Source organism: Mustela nigripes, chromosome 17 (assembly GCF_022355385.1).
Source record: "Mustela nigripes isolate SB6536 chromosome 17, MUSNIG.SB6536, whole genome shotgun sequence".
Taxonomy (NCBI): domain Eukaryota; kingdom Metazoa; phylum Chordata; class Mammalia; order Carnivora; family Mustelidae; genus Mustela; species Mustela nigripes.
Window position 1 is genome coordinate 3,563,296 of NC_081573.1, and position 19,294 is coordinate 3,582,589.

The 19,294-nt window shown below is 40.8% G+C and overlaps 2 protein-coding genes across 2 annotated transcripts in view; both read right to left on the bottom strand.

Annotated features, from left to right (window-relative positions):
* The window catches only part of LOC132005858 (zinc finger protein 615-like), a 37,475-nt gene extending 27,137 nt beyond the window's left edge, over positions 1 to 10,338 (bottom strand). Inside the window, exons 1-4 of the mRNA XM_059383368.1 lie at positions 9,536 to 10,338; positions 5,079 to 5,282; positions 2,823 to 2,949; positions 2,471 to 2,563 (exon numbers count right to left, since the gene is read on the bottom strand). Of these exons, the coding sequence (XP_059239351.1) occupies positions 2,471 to 2,563; positions 2,823 to 2,949; positions 5,079 to 5,096 (238 nt within the window). The 5' untranslated portion in view covers positions 5,097 to 5,282; positions 9,536 to 10,338. The remainder of the gene's footprint in view (positions 1 to 2,470; positions 2,564 to 2,822; positions 2,950 to 5,078; positions 5,283 to 9,535) is intronic.
* A 3,538-nt stretch (positions 10,339 to 13,876) lies between these two features.
* LOC132005475 (zinc finger protein 432-like) overlaps positions 13,877 to 19,294 on the bottom strand; it is a 61,498-nt gene continuing 56,080 nt past the window's right edge. The window contains exon 6 of the mRNA XM_059382652.1: positions 13,877 to 14,837. Coding sequence (XP_059238635.1) covers positions 13,963 to 14,837 — 875 coding nt within the window. The 3' untranslated portion in view covers positions 13,877 to 13,962. The remainder of the gene's footprint in view (positions 14,838 to 19,294) is intronic.

Genomic DNA, 19,294 nt, shown 5'->3' on the forward strand with positions numbered 1-19,294 from the left:
CATGGAACATATAGGAAGGAAAAAAAAAGAGAAGCAAACCATAAGCCTCTTAACTACAGAGAACAAACTGAGGGTTTCTGGAGGGAGGGAGGTGGGGGATGGCCTAAATGGGATGGGTACTAAGGAGGACACTTGTGATGGGCACTGGGTGTTGTATGTAAGTGATGAATCACTGAATTCTACTCCTGAAACCAATATTAAACTATATGTTAACTAACTAGAATTTAAATAAAAATTTGGGGAAAAAAGATGAAGAAGATATGGTATACGCATACAATGGAATATTGCTAAACCATAAAAAAGAAGGAAATCTTGCCATTTGCAACAAAATGAATGGATCTAGAGGATACAATACTAAGTGAAATATGTCAGCCAGAGAAAGACAAACACCTTATGATTTTACCCATATGTGGAATTTAAGGAAAAAAACAAGTGAACAAAGCGGTAAGAGACAAACAAAAAAGCAGACTCTTAGAAGAAACTGATAATTGCCAGAAAGAAGGTGGATAGGAGGATGGGTTAAATAGATAAGGGAGTTAAGAGCAACTTATCTTGATGAGCAGAGAAATACATAGAATTGTTGAATCACTATATTGTGTACCCAAAATGAACATAACACTGTATGTTAATTACACTTCAATAGGAAAAAAAAAAGAATCAGAGTCAAGGTCTTAAAAAATTAGGGGATATTCCATTTTGCCATCACTTTAGAAACTGGAAAGTAATAATAAATGGCCACAGCCAGTGTCAGTGATTGACTGGATTACCCAAAAAAAAAAAAAAGTGAAAACAAAAGCTTTAGGAAAATAAACGCAGTGATAGTATCTAGTAACTAAAGAAAAATATGAAATTAGCAAAACCATGAAGGAAATTACTTGAAGCAGACTTAAGTTATGACCTGGTTTGGGTTGGAAATAATGTAGCATGTTAAAAAAGATATTTTCTTGTTAATCAAATGACCTTTAAGAAGGGAGCTCAGGGGCACCTGGATGGCTCCGTCAGTTAACCATCCAACTCTTGATGTTTGCTCAGGTCATGATCTCAGGTTGTGATATTAAGCCTTGTGTCAGGCTGTGGAGCCTACTTAAAATTCTCTCTCTACCCCACTCCCCTTCAAAAACGAAGAAACCTCAGCAAGTAGAAAACATGCCAGGATAGGGAGAAATTTAAAATGTGTAGCTGTGTTGAGCTGAAAAAGAACCTAAATTTTTTAAAAAGATGGAGAGAAGATGATTCCTGTTCTCACACACAAAACGTGAAGTCATAGGCTGCTACCACGAAGAAGATAAAATACATCGAAAGAAAGCAGACTGTATTAAGAGAGAAGCCAATTAGGATGTATGAGAGAAAGGAAAGAGATTAATTCATGGGAATAGAGGAAGCTTTTCAGAGTTATGAGAACTGAGAAGAAAATGAAAACAGAAGTAGGGAGAGAGAACCTCCAGGGTTCTGGTGGGAAAGTGGGGGAGGGGAGCCACGGAACAACATAAGTGCACAGAAAAACCAGGTTATCATGGAGACAAAGCATCCAAGGTGGGGTTAGATATTATGGAAGGAAATTATTATTTCCTAGTAAGGCAGGTAAGGAAAGTAGTAAGAAGAAAGTAATGAACTTAAAGTTGTTTTCTTCCAGAGAGGCCTGGAAAGTGGAATTTCATTGCAGGAGGGGTGGTAACACAAGCAACAACACTGTGACAGTGGGTGAAGATGAGGAAGATTAGAAAATCCTAGGAGGGAGAGCCTGGCTCAGTCACTGGAGCATGCGACTCTTGATCTCAGTGTTACAAGTTCAAGGCCCATGCTGGGTGTTTAAAATACCCATGCTGGATATTGAAAAACAAAAATCCTTAAAAAAAAACTCAAAAAGGGGAGCCTGGGTTGATCAGTAGGTTGAGCATCCGACTCTTGATTTTGGCTCAGGTCATGATCTTAGGTTGTGGGATCGAAACCTGAGTTAAGATCCTGTTTTCAGCAGGGAGTGTGCTTGACAATTCTCTCTGCCTCTGCCTCTTCCTGCTCATGCACACTTTCTCTCTAAAAATAAAGAAATAAATCTTTCTAAAAAATAATAAGAGGAACGCCTGGGTGGCTCAGTGGGTTAAGACTCTGCCTTTGGCTTGGGTCATGATCTCAGGGTCCTGGTATCAAGCCCTGCATTGGGCTCTCTGCTCGGCAGGGAGCCTGCTTCCCCCTCTCTCTCTTCCTGCCTCTCTGCCTACGCGTGATCTCTCTCTCTGTCAAATAAATAAACAAAATCTTTTAAAAAAATAAATAAATAAACAGGGATCCAAACTCAAAAGAAAAAAAAAGAGCATATTTTCCTCTAAACTTGAACAATGCTAAAGAATTCTCATATGAGAAGAGACATACAGTGACGGCTGCTGATGTTTCCTGACACAGTCACAGTCCTGATGCCTTCTCTGAATGACCTAACATTACTGAGCAGCCCACCTTGCCAGTTCTCACTCACCTGGGCAGATCTGACTGTGCATTTCATCTTCTCTTGTCCAAAATTCTCCTCGCTCCAACTTGGAGAGTGCATCTGGTTTGCTGGCGTGATACCCTGTTCGTGAGAAAAGACAGAAGACTCAGGGGACTGGGGTACATCAAGAAGGGATAATGTTATATTTTAGGAACTAAACAGGTTTCATATCTGTAACATCAAGGCTTTTCTCTCAGAAGATGGGACATTATACACTCTTGTCTAAGGCAAGAGAAGGATCTGAGGATCTCCCATCTCAGAGTATTAAAGAGTTAAGTAGCTGAAAAAGAAAGAGCCACTGGCAGAGCGCCTGTGAGTCTCACAGGGGAGCTGTCCTCACCCACTGACACCAGGTTCCTATAATTTTCCAACATCATGTCCCGGTACAGGTCCTTCTGAGCAGGGGCCAGGAGCTGCCACTCCTCCCAGGTGAAGTCCACAGCCACATCATCAAAAGTCAGGAATTCCTGTTATAACACAGATATGTTTAATTAAGTGATATTCTTGTGGTGATATGGAAAAAACAGATAAAGGAAGTTATTCTGCTCATTTCACTATATAGGAAATGGTGGTTTTTATTCTTTAATACATTGTGATAGAAAAAATCTTGTATATTATGTCATGTACAATCTTCTTTCATTCAATGAACTTGAAAATTTAAGGAAATTTCTATAGTATGTATCACAAAATCCTCTTGCTAGTGTAGGAATCTATAATCTATATATATTTGAGAGCCTCTTTGCCAATACTGAACTACATAACACTTATAAGCAGACAAATAGTACAGATTTCTAAATGCACCATAAGCATTCGAGCTAACACCAAAACCAGCAATGAAGAGACTGCAGATAAGACAATACATACTTATTTCAGTGGTTAATAAACAAAAGAAACTGTATAAAACATGTACAAAGCAAAAGGATTAACAGATGACTAAGCAAAATTTTTTTTGAAAAACTATAAAGAACATATTTATGGACACATATGTAAAAAGACAAACATATATGTATGTGTGCATATCATTAGGCAGGGTTAATACCGGAACAGATACAATGAAGAAACAGCTGTAGGAAACATATTTTTACATTTATAAGTAGTAGGGGCAGTTAAGGACCTCACCGACAACAATACCTCTCTGAAAAACCATCAGAGACCCATGTCAACTTCAGACCTACCTGCCATGAAATATTAACATCCCTCAAGGAACCAGTCTGTTTTCTCCTCACACTTGATGCCTGTGATACTGTGATATAAGAAGTTTGTATTTCGTATTCATCTCTGGTTCTTTGCACAAGGTCTCCTAAAGCCCTGGAATTTCCTAAGTGGTTGAGGTGGGAAGGGCATCTTGCATTACGTATAATAAGCTCCTTTCAACCATACCTGAATATATATTAATGAGGTAACACTAGTGGGACCCTAGATACCCTAAGGATATGGCTGGTTGCTAGGGAAACCAACCTACTGATTACAGGGCTGGAACTTTCAGCCCCACCCCAGCTGTCCAGGGAGGGAGAGGGACTGGAGATTGAGATAATCATTAATGGCCAGTGATTTAATCAATTGCCCCTAAATGATGAAACCTCCATAAAAAAACCAACATTCCAAGGGACACTTGGGTGGCTCAGTGGGCTAGGCATCTGACTTTGGCTCAGATCATGATCTCAGGGTTCTGGTATGAGCCCCGCATCGGGTCCACTCAGTGGGGAGTCTGTTTTTCCCTCTCCCTCTGTACCCCCTACCTTGTGTACATATGCACATGCTCTCTCTCTCTCAAATAAATATTTAAAAACAACAACAACAACAACAACAACAACACTGACTCATACTACACTACAGGGCTCAGAGAAGTTCCAGGTTGGTGAGCATATAAAGGTGCTGGGAGGGTGGCTTATTTCAAGAAGGCGTGGAAGGTCCTTGCTCCTTCTCCCATACTTTGCTCTGGGCTTCTCTTCCATTTGCCTGTTTCAACCTTCTATCCTTTATAATAAATTGGTAAATGTGAGGTAAAGTATTTTCCTGAATTATGTGAGTCACTGTAGTGAATTATCAAAACCAACAAAGGGATTGTGGGAACGGCCTATTTGTAGTCAAGTCAGAAGTACGAGTACTCTGGGCACCAAATTCTTGGCATCTGACATGAGGGCACACTTGTGGAGTAGGACAGGAAATCCATGCAGTCAGTGTCAAAATTGAATCAAACTGTAGACAGGTGGTATCTGGAGAGTTGGAGAACTGGTCATTTGTGCACAAAAACACATGTTTGGTGTCAGAAGTGTTGGCAATAGACATATGACAGTAATGCCTACCATGTAACTTACCAAGATTCTCTTGTGATGATTGTCAGAGATATTTGCAGCAAACTGACAGCTCATGTGATCTATAGGGTCTTACACAGTCACATTTATTCATTCCAACATGAATCACAAAGTATGAATCCTATGAAAAATAGGTTCCTGATCCTACTTTGCCCAGTTTTCTCCAGATCCTGCTATTCTCAATTTAAACTTTTCTTTTTAATTGCACTGATCTTTTTTTTAGTCAATTTCTACAAATCCATTAGGAAATAAAGGAAAGAATAAAAGAGCTCAAAAGTCACCTGGGCCTGGATCATCATCTTTTGATTTGGGGAAATGGCTGCTAGCTCGGATCCTCTGTCTTTAGCTCTTCCAGATCAGCTCTAAATTTCTGTTCAAAAATCTCAGTCTCCAGTCAATGGTTTCCCCAGAAATTATGTCATCTAAGTCTTGGAGTCTTCTCCTCCTTTTTCCCTTGATTTGTCTAGTTCCTGGAGAGCCAGCACCTAGAGGTTGAAAAACAAATTACTCTGAGTGGCACATTCTCTTTAGGCCCAGATGTTGTCACTGTTGCTGTGTATTCGCCTTATACCAAGGCCCCAAAAGATCTGTCTTTTTATTAAGCACTCTGGGCCAAGAAAACATAAAATTCAGAATGTTTGGGAAGCACCTTTCTTCTGTAGAGTGGAAGCACTACGACTATCAGAGGGAATGTGGGACAGAGACCCAAAAGAGTGTGATACCCAGTGGCAGAGAACTCCTTAGGTGGATTCATTTTAATACAGACAGTTAAGGTGTACACATTTTAATTTTTAAATTAATTTATTTATTTACTTATAGAAAAAGAGGGAGCAACTGTGAGCACAAGAGGGGCAGAGGGAGAGGGAGAGAGAGAATCCCAAGCAGGATCCATGCACAGAACCGAACCCAACAGAGGACTCAGTCTCATTAACCCTGAGATCACAACCTGAGCCAAAACCAAGAGTTGGATGCTTAACCAACTGAGCCACCCAGGCGCCCCATTATCTTTTAAATCAGGCATGTCCATCCCCCTCTTCAAAAGTCTTCTTACATCCCAGGCTGCATACATTTTGATTTTGAGAACATCGTGGTAAGCAAATATTAAGCAGGGTCTTATTTAATTTCTCATTACCATCCACTTCTTGATACTTTGTAGAGAATTATAAGTATAAACCTATATAGGATGGTCAGCAAAAATATTCTTTAGAAATAGAACTGAAATAAAGACATTTTCAGGCAAAAGCAGAGAGAATTGTTCATCAGAAAACTTGTGTCACAGCAAACATGAATGTTCTTCAAGCAAAAGGAAAGGATCCACCAACATAAGCAGAGGAGCAAGCGGTCAAGAGAAACAAAACTGGTAAGAGTTTAAGTCTAACTTAGTACCACATGGGGATGCCTGGGTGGCTCAGTCGGTTGACTGCCTTTGGCTCAGGTCTCGATCCCGGGATCAAGTCCTGCAGGGGGGGGGGGGCGGGTTCCTTGTTCAGCGGGAAGCTTGCTTCTCCCTCTGCCTGCCACTGCCCCTGCTTTTGCTCTATCTATCTCGGTCTCTGACAAATAAATAAGTAAAATCTTTTTTTAAAAAAAGGCCAGGGACGCCTGGGTGGCTCAGTTGGTTGGACGACTGCCTTCGGCTTAGGTCATGATCCTGGAGTCCTGGGATCGAGTCCCACATCGGGCTCCCAGCTCCATGGAGAGTCTGCTTCTCTCTCTGACCTTCTCCTCGTTCATGCTCTCTCTCACTGTCTCTCTCTCAAGTAAATAAATAAAATCTTTAAAAAAAAATTTAAAAAGGCCAATTATAAATATTCACCTAATATGTCTATATACCTCTTTAGTCAGATGACTGGTTACAACATTTAAATAGAAAAAGTATATATCATCATTTTTTAAAAATTTTTAAGGATTTTATTTATTTATTTGTCAGAGAGAGAGTGCCAGCACAAGCAGGGGGAGCAGCAGGCAGCAGTCAGAGGGAGAAGTAGGCTCTTCGCTGAGCAAGGAGCCTGATGCTGGACTTGATCACTGGGATCATGACTTGAGCTGAACGCAGACGCTTAACCAACTAAGCCACCCAGCTGTCCTTTTACCATCATAAACCACACAGAGGTCAAGGTCAGAGTTAAAGAACAGGACATTTCATGGGAATAATCTAACATTCAATTTAACATTCAAAGTATTGCTAGTAAACTAAAAATCTATTAAGAATTTCTGAAAAGGAAATACTGGCAATAGTGTAGTATTTGATAGGACATTTAGTTTCTTCATTATAGATTCCATAAGAGCACTTACGTTTTAAATCAGAAAATTATCAGCATTCTATAATTAAAATTGTGTTGCTAGATCATTAACGTAAGCTCATAGCTTTAAAAGTTTTCATATTTCCTGTACCCCTGAAGCAAATAACACATTTTATGTTAATACAAAAAATAAAAAATAAATAAATAAAATAACGAGGAAAAAAAGTTTTCATACTTAAAAGAATAAAGACAGAGCAACAAGGGGGAGGCAGGGAGAGAGCAAATTAAATTTTACAAAGCACAAAACCATAAATATGGGGAAATCATCAGCCTTCTTATTCAAATATACTAGATTCCTGCCATCACAGATCACCATTTTAGGTATTTTACTTCACTGCATCTTCAAAACAACCCCTGAGGGAGATTTTGACTTCTTTTTGCTATCAGGGAAGCAGACATAGGTCACATCAATCACACAGTGGACTGAAAAATCAGATTCATTTCAGGAGTGCCTGGGTGGTTCAGTCAGTTAAGTGTCTGTCTTCAGTTCAGGTCATGATCCTGGAGTTCTGGAATTGAGCCTCTTGTCAGGCTCCCAGCTCAGTGGGGAGTCTGCTTCTCCCTCTCTTTTTGTCCCCACTCCCAGCTTGTGCTCTCTCTCACCGTCTCTCTCAAATAAATGAATAAAATCTTTAAAAAATTAATAAAAACAAGATTCATTCATTCCAAAATGCACTTTCATTCCACTTCATAGCAGGTCAAGACTATCTGTAAATAAGAAATCTGTCCATTAAGTAAACAAAGGAAACAAGTAAAAAGCTATTAGAACTCTATTAGTCATGTAATTCCAGAGGCATTTAGAGTAATCATACAGGACGGCAGCTGTCTTTAGAATGCACCGAAACCAACAGAAGGCTGACTCACGATGTGTCCCGGTGGCTCAGGCGGTTAGGCTTCTAACTCTTGATTTTAGCTCAGGTCATGATCTCAGGGTTGTGAGATGGAACCAGTCTCAGGCTCTGTGCTGGTCATAGAGCCTGCGTGGAATTCTCTCTCTCTCCCTCCACCTCTCCCTACCTATAACAAAAAAGACTGCTTCATGAACTGGAGTTCTGGAATTGAGGATGGACAGAGAGTTAGATAACTGGTAGAGCTAGTCTAGTAGGACATTAATGGTAGAATCTAGGTGGTAGGTGTATGGATGGATACTTTAACATTCTTCTGATATTTCTGTATGTTTGAAAATTTTCCGTGCTAAAATATTAGGTGGAGAGAAAGATACTGCAATAAGAATTTAGTAGCATGGCTAAGTAGCAAGTAGATATTTAAAGTTAATTGATCTTTTATATTCTAGAAAATTATAAGGAAAAGGGAGTCAGATAGGAATAACACGCTTACAACTGCGATTAAAAAAAAAAAAAAGTCCACATTGGAGATGAAAGGCAGGGGAACAAATCCATGAGTAAATGCATAATCGTGAAATGTCCCCAAAATGATACCTAAACATTTCAAACATTGCACCTTTATACAAATATACGCAAACACTGACTACAAATCCTGCATTAAATTAATCCTGCATTAAAATCATTTGTAAATGTTTATTACATGAAATAAGGGAACAGAGAAAATCATTTTACCCCTTACATAATTTATCTGGATTATCAATATTAAGCACATAACATGGAAGCCTCAAACTGGAATGTACTAAAATTTAGACAAGGGTTATCCCTTGGGAATACAACTTAATGACAAGAGATGTTATTTTGCTTGTGTCAGACGGAGTCTGAAAAGAAATATCCCAGAGGAATGTGCAGAAATCTTGCAGGACAAAGGAGAAAAGGCTGCATCTTAAACAGGAAACCGCTATGAGGTACGCGGCATCATTCATCTCGCCAGAAACTTTGAAGTTCGACAGTAAGGGATGATGTTGGGGGCCAAAACTAGAGCTTAAGACCTGGGGCTACGGGGCAGAAGGGGGAGGCAAAGGCATCTCGCGTCAGTGGCAGCAGCCAAGCCCCAGGCCTCCAGGCGCAGCCCATTCTCCAGCAGCGGCGCGGACGCTCGGGGCAGCATCCCCGAACCCCGTGAACCCCACAGATCCCTGCACGTGAACCCCGAAACAGGCTTCATCTTCGAGCCCCGAACCAAATGCGCACCACATGCAGCCGTCCCGGACAGTCACCACCCTCCGGCTAGCCATCTCCGAGCCCCAGAGAGTAAACGGCCCCCAGATGGGCCCTCGGCCCCAGGTCGCTTTTCCCCAGAGATCTTCAACCACGAGCCGCGAGAGCGACTCCGGACTGGGGCGAGGGGCGCCACAAGCGCACACGACACACAGCGGTACACCCACCCACGCCCTCCTCCAGCTGGAATCCCCGCTGCGTCATCCCAGGCGGACGCCGACCGCCACTCCACAGCCATCGCCCACGAACAGCCCCAGACACTGACTTGATTTTCGCCACACACCACCACGACCGGCCGGCGCCTGAACTTACTTCGCCGAACTTCGCCCGCGTGGCTCGGCACTGCCGGACGGTGGCCAACACGGGTCTGAGGCATTTGTTAGAGAAAACGCAACTGGATCCCGGCTTTTCCGCTGCGGCAACATGGCCGCGCCCGGGCCGTCCCCCCCCCCCATGGGAGCGGCCATCTTAGATCACGGTCGTACGGGCCGCCGAGGGGCCCCTTCAGTGCCCGCGAGCAGAGACCGTTGGGAAAGTGGAAGCGCACTGGTGTCTCTAGGCTGAAGCTTAAACCGGGCAAAAACGGCGCGGCGGAAATCCCTTTCAGTGAGCCGACCGGAAAATTAAACTTAGCTGGCTCGTTGGCACTACCCCGTTAAAAGAAAGTGGAGGTATCTGTCCAGCACAGAACTCACTTGGGGAACCCATCTACGGAAGCCTCCACCGAGTTTCTAGCAAAAATGGGTTTGAAGAGACTTTTGTACAAAGCAGAAGTTCAGGGCGCACAGGGATGGTGGCCACTGGGAAATAAAAGCGTCGGAACGAGCCAGTTAGGCTTGGGGGCAAGTAATGGGGGGAAAAGGCCACGGCAAGTCTTAAAAGGTCAGTGCCCCGGGCGAAAGCTAACCCGAGGACGCAGGCGGATCTTTCCGTGGGTCCAGAGAGGAAGACAGGCTTTGAGGACCAAAGGCCAGAAATAGGGAAGATTGGAGGGAAAGGCCTATGCATGTGAAATTGCCAACTATATTCCAGTTTAATGTATCAACCCATTCCACCATCCATGTATGAGAGCCACTCTCCACGTCCTATTATAAGAGGAATAGGAAAAAGACCAACTAATTTTTTAAATAGCTCAATAACAAGCCGCTTATTTTTAAAAATTGCAAATATCCGATTTTTTTAAAGTGCATCTAATATTCAAATAAGTGCAAAATGAACAGGAAGCAAAAATATGTTAAGCCTTAATATTCATAAAGGCTGAACGATGAATAACATTCAGAGTGGGGAGGCCATGCAATAAAGACACTCTTGTGCTAAGTCTTATTTTTCTCATCTGCATAGGTAAATTGTCCACCACACATGGCTTTGAGTGAACTGAGATGTTACTATCTTGCTTATCATAGTTGGAAGTTTAAAATGCACGTTTAATATTAGGTATTTGATGTGTTTAGTCAGGATTCAGACGAGCATATCAACCAATAAAATGTTTCTGGAGTACAATCCTGCAATTATCCAACTTAAAACTTTTCATTTCTTTGAGCCAGCAATTAATTTCAGGGATTCAGTAGAAATTTATTTTTTTGAGAAAATGTACAAGATTATGGCACCAATTTTAAGGAAATAACAAATACAAATTTGTTATGCAAATATACTTCTCTTCCATCTCTATATGCACTTTGGGATAGCATTCCTTCCTAGTGACTCTGACCAGTGTTTCCAATAGGACAAATAACAGGATAGAACTAGACTTGCTCCGTGAGGTATAGTCTGTCTATCTCCTGGAGCTCTTCTAACACATTAGAATAGAGCCCAGGCTAGCCTGTTGCAGCATGAGAGGCTGTGAAAGACCCCATCAATTCCATCGGAGGCTTAGAGGTATTTAAAAAAAAAAAAAAAAAGCCATCTCATTCATACAGGCTCTGTCCAAACAGCCCTACGAGACAATCCAACCCTAGACCCACACAAAAGAATTAGTAAATGTTTGTCTTTAGACATTAACTTTTAGGAAAGTAATTTTGTAATGCAAAAATAACTAATACCAATATGAATGTGCCTCAGTAGGTAATTCGTTAAATAAATCATAAATGAACATGCAGACATAGAAAGAATGAAGGACACGGTAAGTTTGGTGCAGCCACTATGGAAAACAGTATGGAGTTTCCTCAAAAAATTAAAAATAAAACCACCATATGATTCAATAATTCTGCTTGAACGTACCCAAAGGAAATGAAATCACTATCTCAAAAAGACAGTTGTTCTCCCATGCTCATTGCAGCATTATTTACAATACCCATGGCATCAAAAAACTGTGTCCTATACAAATGAATGGGGCTTGATCCCATGACCCATGAGATCATGATCTGAGCCAAACCAAGAGTCAGATGCTTAACTGACAGCCATCTGGGTCCCCAGAAGAAGACTTTCTTTATAATATTTTCTTTTTCCTAACTTACTTTAAGAAGATAGTATATAACACATATACAAACTATGCGTTAATGGACTGTTCATGTTAGCGGTAAGGCTTCCAGTCAACAGCAGGCTATTAGTAGTTACCTTAAGTGCACTAAACAAGTATTTCACACACCACCTGTGAGAATATAAAACAGCACAGCCGCACTGGAAGAGAGTAGTTTCTTTTAAAGCTATACACAACTTACCATACATCCCAACAATCATACACCTGAATTTATTGTAGCGAAACGAAAATTTATGCTCACACAAAACCGTGTATGCGGATTTCATACCATCTTTACAACAGCTGAAACCAGGAGATCTCTTCCAAGAATGAAGTGAAAAACAAACTGGTCATCTAGTATGTTTATTACTCACTAATAAAAATAAAACAACCATCCATTAACTCATGTAAGTCTTCAGAGCAATTTGCCAAATGACAAAAACATGAAAAGTTTACATATGTTCTACTAATAAAAAATTATAAATTTGTATATAGTCAATAATGTAATAATTTTTATGAAAAATATAAAATTATGTCAATAAATATAACATATAAAATATTTTAAATCCAGTTGTAAAAATGATTTTTGTAACAAAATTATACAACTATCTTGATGGAGAACAGAAGTGGTTGTGAGAGGTAGGTATGGATAAAGGGTATAAGCATAAAAAGGCTCAATAGGGGCGCCTGAGTGGCTCAGTGGGTTAAGCCGCTGCCTTCGGCTCAGGTCATGATCTCGGGGTCCTGGGATCGAGTCCCGCATCGGGCTCTCTGCTCAGCAGGGAGCCTGCTTCCTCCTCTCTCTCTGCCTGCCTCTCTGCCTACTTGTGATCTCTCTCTGTCAAATAAAAAAATAAAATCTTTAAAAAAAAAAAAAAAAAAGCTCAATAAGGGAATCTGTATTGGTTATAGTTTTACATGATGGTTGTGGTAGTAGTACATGAATCTGTGTATGTAATAAAACTTCTTAGAATTAAAACATTAAAAAAAAAAAACGTGAAAATCTAATGAAATCCAAAAAAGGTTAAGGGCTTAGCTAACAGTATACTACCAAGTCATTTTCCTGGATTCAATAACAAGACGTGGCTTAAGTAAATGTTTTTACTGGGAGACGTGAGGTAAAGGATACTAGGGAACTCTCTGGACTATTTTGCAAATTCTTATAAGTTAAAATGATTTCAAATTAAACATTTTACAAAAATAACTCGGAAGGTGGTTTTATAAAATATTTGGTCATATTTATAAACTCAGTTAAGCAAGTACAAATACTTGTTATTTTATAAATGTAAAACATTATTTCCTTTTAAACTACTTCAATTTGCTATATTTACAATTAAGTTTAGAGCCCAAGAGAGGTAAAAACAAATCATATAATACAGGATAGTCCTAAAATACTCCCTAGGACACTCTGCATTATATATAACAATAAATATTCATCAGTAATGAGGAAAGCAGATGACTTTTTGAAACTATGAAATTAAGGCCACCAAAAAAGGGTTTCAAAGTATCATCTGAAAATGTACATCAGATGAATTATCTGATGTATAATGAGGTCAGACTTGACATTTAAAACATTTAAAAAGTCAGACTTAACATTTAAAACATTTAAAAGCATTCCGACATTTATCACTTTCATAGGACGTCATTCCTTCATGAGTTCTGGTATTTGACTAGAGGTGCTCCACATTTAGCATGCTCATGAAGTTTTCATTTCTATATGATCTCCTGACAAAATGAAGCCAACTGTGTCACTGATATCCTGCCATATATATACTGTCCTCCAGTGTGGACTCTGACCCTCAGTGAGGTCTTCTTTCTGGGTGAAAGCTTTCCCATGATTATCATACAATTTTTTTAAATTGTATTTCTATGAACAATAAGCTCACTGATGCTTTATGATGATCCCTGATAATAAAATCTACCTTCCCCCTGAAGGCCCTCCTATTCTCTGCCTACACATAATTTGCCTCAGTGTATACTTTTCAGAATATAATGAAGCTAAAAGTTTTGCCCAAGGTATCGTCACATTGAATGTATCAGAGTTTTCTCAACATGTTTTCACTGACAGAAAATATGAGGTAAGGATCATTGAAGGCACAACAAATTCACCGTAGCCACCAGATTTACCTCCTGGACAAGTTCTTTAATCTCCTCAGGGCACATATCTAAAAACTGGCAGTACCATGGTTACATTCCAATCTGCTGGAAACACTGATGTTTAATGAAGTCTTGGTTGCCAAAGAAGGCATTTTCATAGTCATCACATTCATAGGGCTTCAGGAGTTCACTCATAAGTAATGAGCTGTGATTCTGTGTTAAAAGGATTTCCAACTTGACTGAATCTACCCATTTCTCTTGTGTGCATTTTCTTATGTTTAACAAGGTTTGACAAGTGGGAGAAGGCTTTCTCACAATCGCTGCATCCATAGGGTCTCTCTCCTGTATGAGTTCTTTGATGGACGTTAAGTACTGACTTTGTGGTGAAGGCTTTTCCACATTCACGGCACTCATAGGGTTTCTCTCCTGTGTGAATTCTCTGATGGGTAATGAGACCGTATTTGTGAGAATAGGATTTTCCACACTCAGTACACACAAAGGGAGTCTTTCCAGTATGACACCGCTCATGTTGTATGAGGCATATCTTCTGGCTGAAGGCTTTCCCACACTCACTGCATTCGTAGGGTTTCTCTCCCGTGTGAGTCCGCTGATGTATAATGAGGGTGCGCTTTGTAGTGAAGCCTTTTCCACATTCATTACATAAGTAAGATTTCTCTCCTGTGTGAGTTCGCTGATGTATAATGAGGGTGCGCTTGGTGGTGAAGCCTTTTCCACATTCGCCACACATGTAAGATTTTTCCCCAGTATGAGATCGCTGATGTACGATGAGGTTACTCTTCACTGTGAAACCTTTTCCACATTCATTGCATATATAAGGTTTCTCTCCAGTATGAGTTCGCTGATGGACAACAAGATAGCGCTTCATGGTGAAGCCTTTTCCACATTCAGTACATATATAGGGTTTCTCCCCCGTATGAGTTCGCTGATGCACGATGAGATTGCTCTTCACCGTGAAGCCTTTTCCACATTCACTGCATACATAAGGTTTCTCTCCACTATGAGTTCGCTGATGTGCAATCAGATAGCGCTTCATGGTGAAGCCTTTTCTACACTCACTGCATGTGTAAGCTTTCTCTGCCGTTTGGGTTTGCTGAGGCAAAGTGAGACTGCTCTTCCCGTTAGAGCCTTTTCTGTATTCACTGATGATACAGACTTTGTCTTGTGTATGAGTTTTTGGATGTTTAGCAAACATGACATTTCTGAAGACGAGTTTTCCACGTGGATCACACCCATTGGGTTTCTCTCCTCTACGACTGCTCTCATGGTAAATGAGGGGAGACGTCCTGTTGCAGGCTTTCCCACCTTCGATGCATGTGTGGGGTTTCTCTATTCTAGGAGTCCTCTGATGCTTAAAGTCTTGGAATTCAGTGCTGCTATGTTTTGTGCTTTCGGGGAATTCAATTCCAGAATACAAATGTTCATGATTAGCGGGCAGAAAAGGTTCCTTTTCTCCATTAAACTCAACAGCCTTCCTTATTTCACATCTTCTCTTCTCGTTCACTAAACTTAAACTCGAGTTCAAAGCTTTTCTACATAAGTCAAACATGTGATTTTGCTTTATGGCAAAATGTATTTTGCTCGGATGAACAGTATGTCTAAATGCACTCTGCTCCCCGTACTGTTGTGCGCTCTTCAGAAACCTCCGGCTTTGAGAGAGCTCTGGCAGGTGACTATCAAACTCCCCGAATCCTAGGAAAACAAGACAGTAACAAATTCTCATGAGGACAGTATGGAATAAAAGTGTTTTAAAGATGCTGTGGTGGGGGTGGCTCTTTATTGTTGACGATTTTAAAAGAAAATTATAAAGATTAAGACGAAATAAATATCAGATCCAAGAAGAGATAAGGAGCATATTCAGAGCTAAATGCCCACAAAAGATAAAGAGTTCTCATCTGGGGAAAGGAATATGTGGGGGAGCTGATTAGGTATCCTCAGACACCTGTGACACCTTGTGTTAAAGACTAGAAGATCACTTCACCACTCCCCTTCACGGTACTCACTCACCTAGATGGGTTCTATCCCGGATTTCATCCTTTGTTATCGATGGTTCACCTCTGGTTTCCAGCTTGGACAATGCATGTGGTTTGGTAGCCTGACCCCCTGTTCGTGAGAAATGACAAAAGACTTAGATGCAGTGACTTGGGGTAAAGTAGGTTGAGACGAGAAAACATTACATTTTATAGACAAAACAATTTCTCATATGCAAAGTAAAAGCTCTCTTTCAGGATAGAAAAGATTATACTCCTCTGTTTAGGGTCAAGAGAGGGGACTCTTCTGAAGACCGTAATGACTGCAAAGCTACTTTTTTTTTTTTTTAAAGATTTTATTTATTTATTTGACAGAGAGAGATCACAAGTAGGCAGAGAGGCAGGCAGAGAGAGGAGGAAGCAGGCTTCCCTGCTGAGCAGAGAGCCCGATGCGGGACTCAATCCCAGAACCCTGAGATCATGACCTGAGCCGAAGGCAGCGGCTTAACCCACTGAGCCACCCAGGCGCCCATGACTGCAAAGCTATCTTTGAGGGATAGAGGAAAAGCCAGTGACTGAGCACATCTAAATGACACAGAAAGCTGTCCTCACCCACTGACAACAGGTTGCTGTAGTTCTCCAACATCACGTCCCGATACAGGTCCTTCTGAGCGGGGCCCAGGAGCTGCCACTCCTCCCAGGTGAAGTCCACGGCCACATCCTCCAGTGTCAGTGATTCCTGTAATAACACGCTCCTATTTAATATGATGTGAATTACTTTTGCTAATATGGAAGAAGCATGAGGAAGGCTATTCTAATCACCATATAGCCTCAACTATATATGTTTTTTTCTTTTTAGGGCACCTGGGTGGCTCAGTGGGTTAAGCCGCTGCCTTCGGCTCAGGTCATGATCTCAGGGTCCTGGGATCAAGTCCCGCATCGGGGCTCTCTGCTCAGCAGAGAGCCTGCTTCCCCCTCTCTCTCTGCCTATCTCTCGGCCGACTTGTGATCTCTCTCTGTCAAATAAATATATAAAATCTTTAAAAAAAAAAAAAGAAAAGAAAAGAAAAAGAAAGAAAAGAAATTTCAGGAGACCCAAGTGGCATAAAATCTTGAATCCCCCAAGAAACTGGCCTGCCTTCCCCACAGAGTCAGTGCACATCATGCAGCTTTTCATGTCTCTCTGGTTATGATGTCTCTTAGAGATATCAGACTCAAAGTGACTGCTACCGTAACCCACAGGATGCACCAGTCACACCCGTGTTCTAACAGTAGTCCTTCAGAATGACCCCTGTGAGTAAAACATTCCTGATTTCACTTTGCCCTGCCTTTGAATTTAGAGTCTAAGTTAATTTCTCCCCAGAATCCAATAATCCCAATTTATACTAAAAGGCTGAACTGATTTTTCTCAGGTCACCAGAAACCTGTGAAAAACATACGAAAAACGTAACAAACGAAAATCACCTGGGCCTTCGTCATTTTCTTCTGTGCTCACTAAACAGTAACATGGATTCTTCTGTCTTTCATCTCTCCTGCATCTGCCACGAAGTTCTTAAGAGTCAGAAAGCTCGGTGTCTGCTTGAAGTTGTCTCTAGGAGCAATGATATCCAAGTCTAAGCACCTCTTCTTTCTTCCTTCATTCCTTCACTTGATCACTCTTGCTCTTGGGGACCTGAGACCTGTGGCTGAAGAACAAACTGACTTTGAGTGTCCATTTCCTCTGGGCCAACGTGTGATCACTGCTGCTACACACTTACCTTAAAGGACCTCGATATTTCCAACTCTGCCTCTATTTGGTGCCCCCGAGGCTTTCACACTCTAGGGCAGTAAAGAAGGGTCCTAAATGAGTGAGAGGTGTGCCTCTCCTTTGTGAAGTAGAAGCTGCATGGCTATTAAAGGCGAGGTGGGAAAGCAAAAGCAATAAAGCACGATGCCTCAGAGGCTGGTAGATTATGAATAACAACCACTTGGAACATATGGAAGGTTCCGAAGATCTGGACATTGTGTCTTTAAAAAGCATGCGTGCTCATGCCCTGCTCTGAAAGTCTTTATATGCCCCATGGGTACACACACTTCAGTGTGAAGACTGGTGTACCAAGCAAATCACAGCCTGTCTGTCTTATCCCACTTCGTGCGCTAAATGATTAACCTTGCCCAACAGAGGCTTGGCTTTTGCCCTTAGTTTCTAGGAGGAAACTTCTAAGTCCTTGGGATATCCTGCATGATAAGAGTGTCTCTGCTCACATGTGAGGCTTGGGCCATGCAGGGCAGTCTATTCTAATAAAATGATTTATGGGGAATGGCCATGGACCATGTGGTATTAGCCGGGCCTCTGGAGGGGCTGGAGGAGACTAAGGTCAGCCACACAAGCAGTCAGTCATAAGTGCTCATTAACTCCAATAAAAACTCTGATGCCAAGGCTTGTGTGAGTTTTCTCTGGTGGGCAATAATGATAGCAAAGGTAAATGAGGAATCTATAAATTATTAATCTATATACACCTAATGGCAGAATCACAAAATACAAATAAAAACTGACAAAATTAAAGAGAGAAATAGAAAATTCAATAATAATAGTTGAAAGCTTCAAAATTCCACTGTCAATAATTAAAACAAAACAAAACAAAAAACAACAGAAAACCAGGGGCGCCTGGGTGGCTTAGTGGATTGTGTCTGCCTTTGGCTCAGGTCAAGATCTCAGGGTCCTGGGATCGAGCCCCACCTCGGGCTTCCTACTCAGCAGAGAATCTGCTTCTCTCTCTCTCCTTCTGTGCTCTCTTTCTCTCACTCTCACTCTTGTCTTACACTCAATCTCAAATAAATATTTTAAAAAACCTAAAAAAAAAAAAAAAAACAGAAAACCAGCAGAGATATTTAAAAATTGAACACCATAATCAACTGACAATTATTTGATGCCATACTCAATAGCAACAAAATATATATTCTCTTCAAAGGTACAAAAAACATTCTCCAGGAAAGATCATAATTTAAGATACAAAACAAATGTCAATAAATTTACAATATATTTTCCAACCAGAACAGAACTGAATTAGATATCTGCTTCAGAATGAAATTCAGAAATACACAAACATTTGGAAATTAACTAGTATACTTCTGAGTAATCATGAATTAAAAATAAATATTAATTAGATGAAATGGACAAATGCCTGGAAAGAGACAAATAACAAAACGGACAGAAGAACAGTTCTAAAAAAAAAGCCAAATAGACATAAAACAAGAAATTGAATTAGTAATTAAAAACTGTCTCCTGGGGCACCAGCATGGCTCAGTTGGTTAAGCAATCAACCCTTGATCTCCAATCAGGACTTGATCTCAGGAATCAAGCCGCACTTTGGGCTCCATGCTGGGCACAGAGCCTACTTAAAAAGAACTACCTCACAAATTAATGCTTATGCCCAGATGTATTCCTTCTATGGTGTCACTATTATCAAAATACCAAAGCCAGACAAAGGCACCACAGGAGAGGAAAATTACAGACTAATCTCTTTCATGAAATACATGAAAAATCATTAA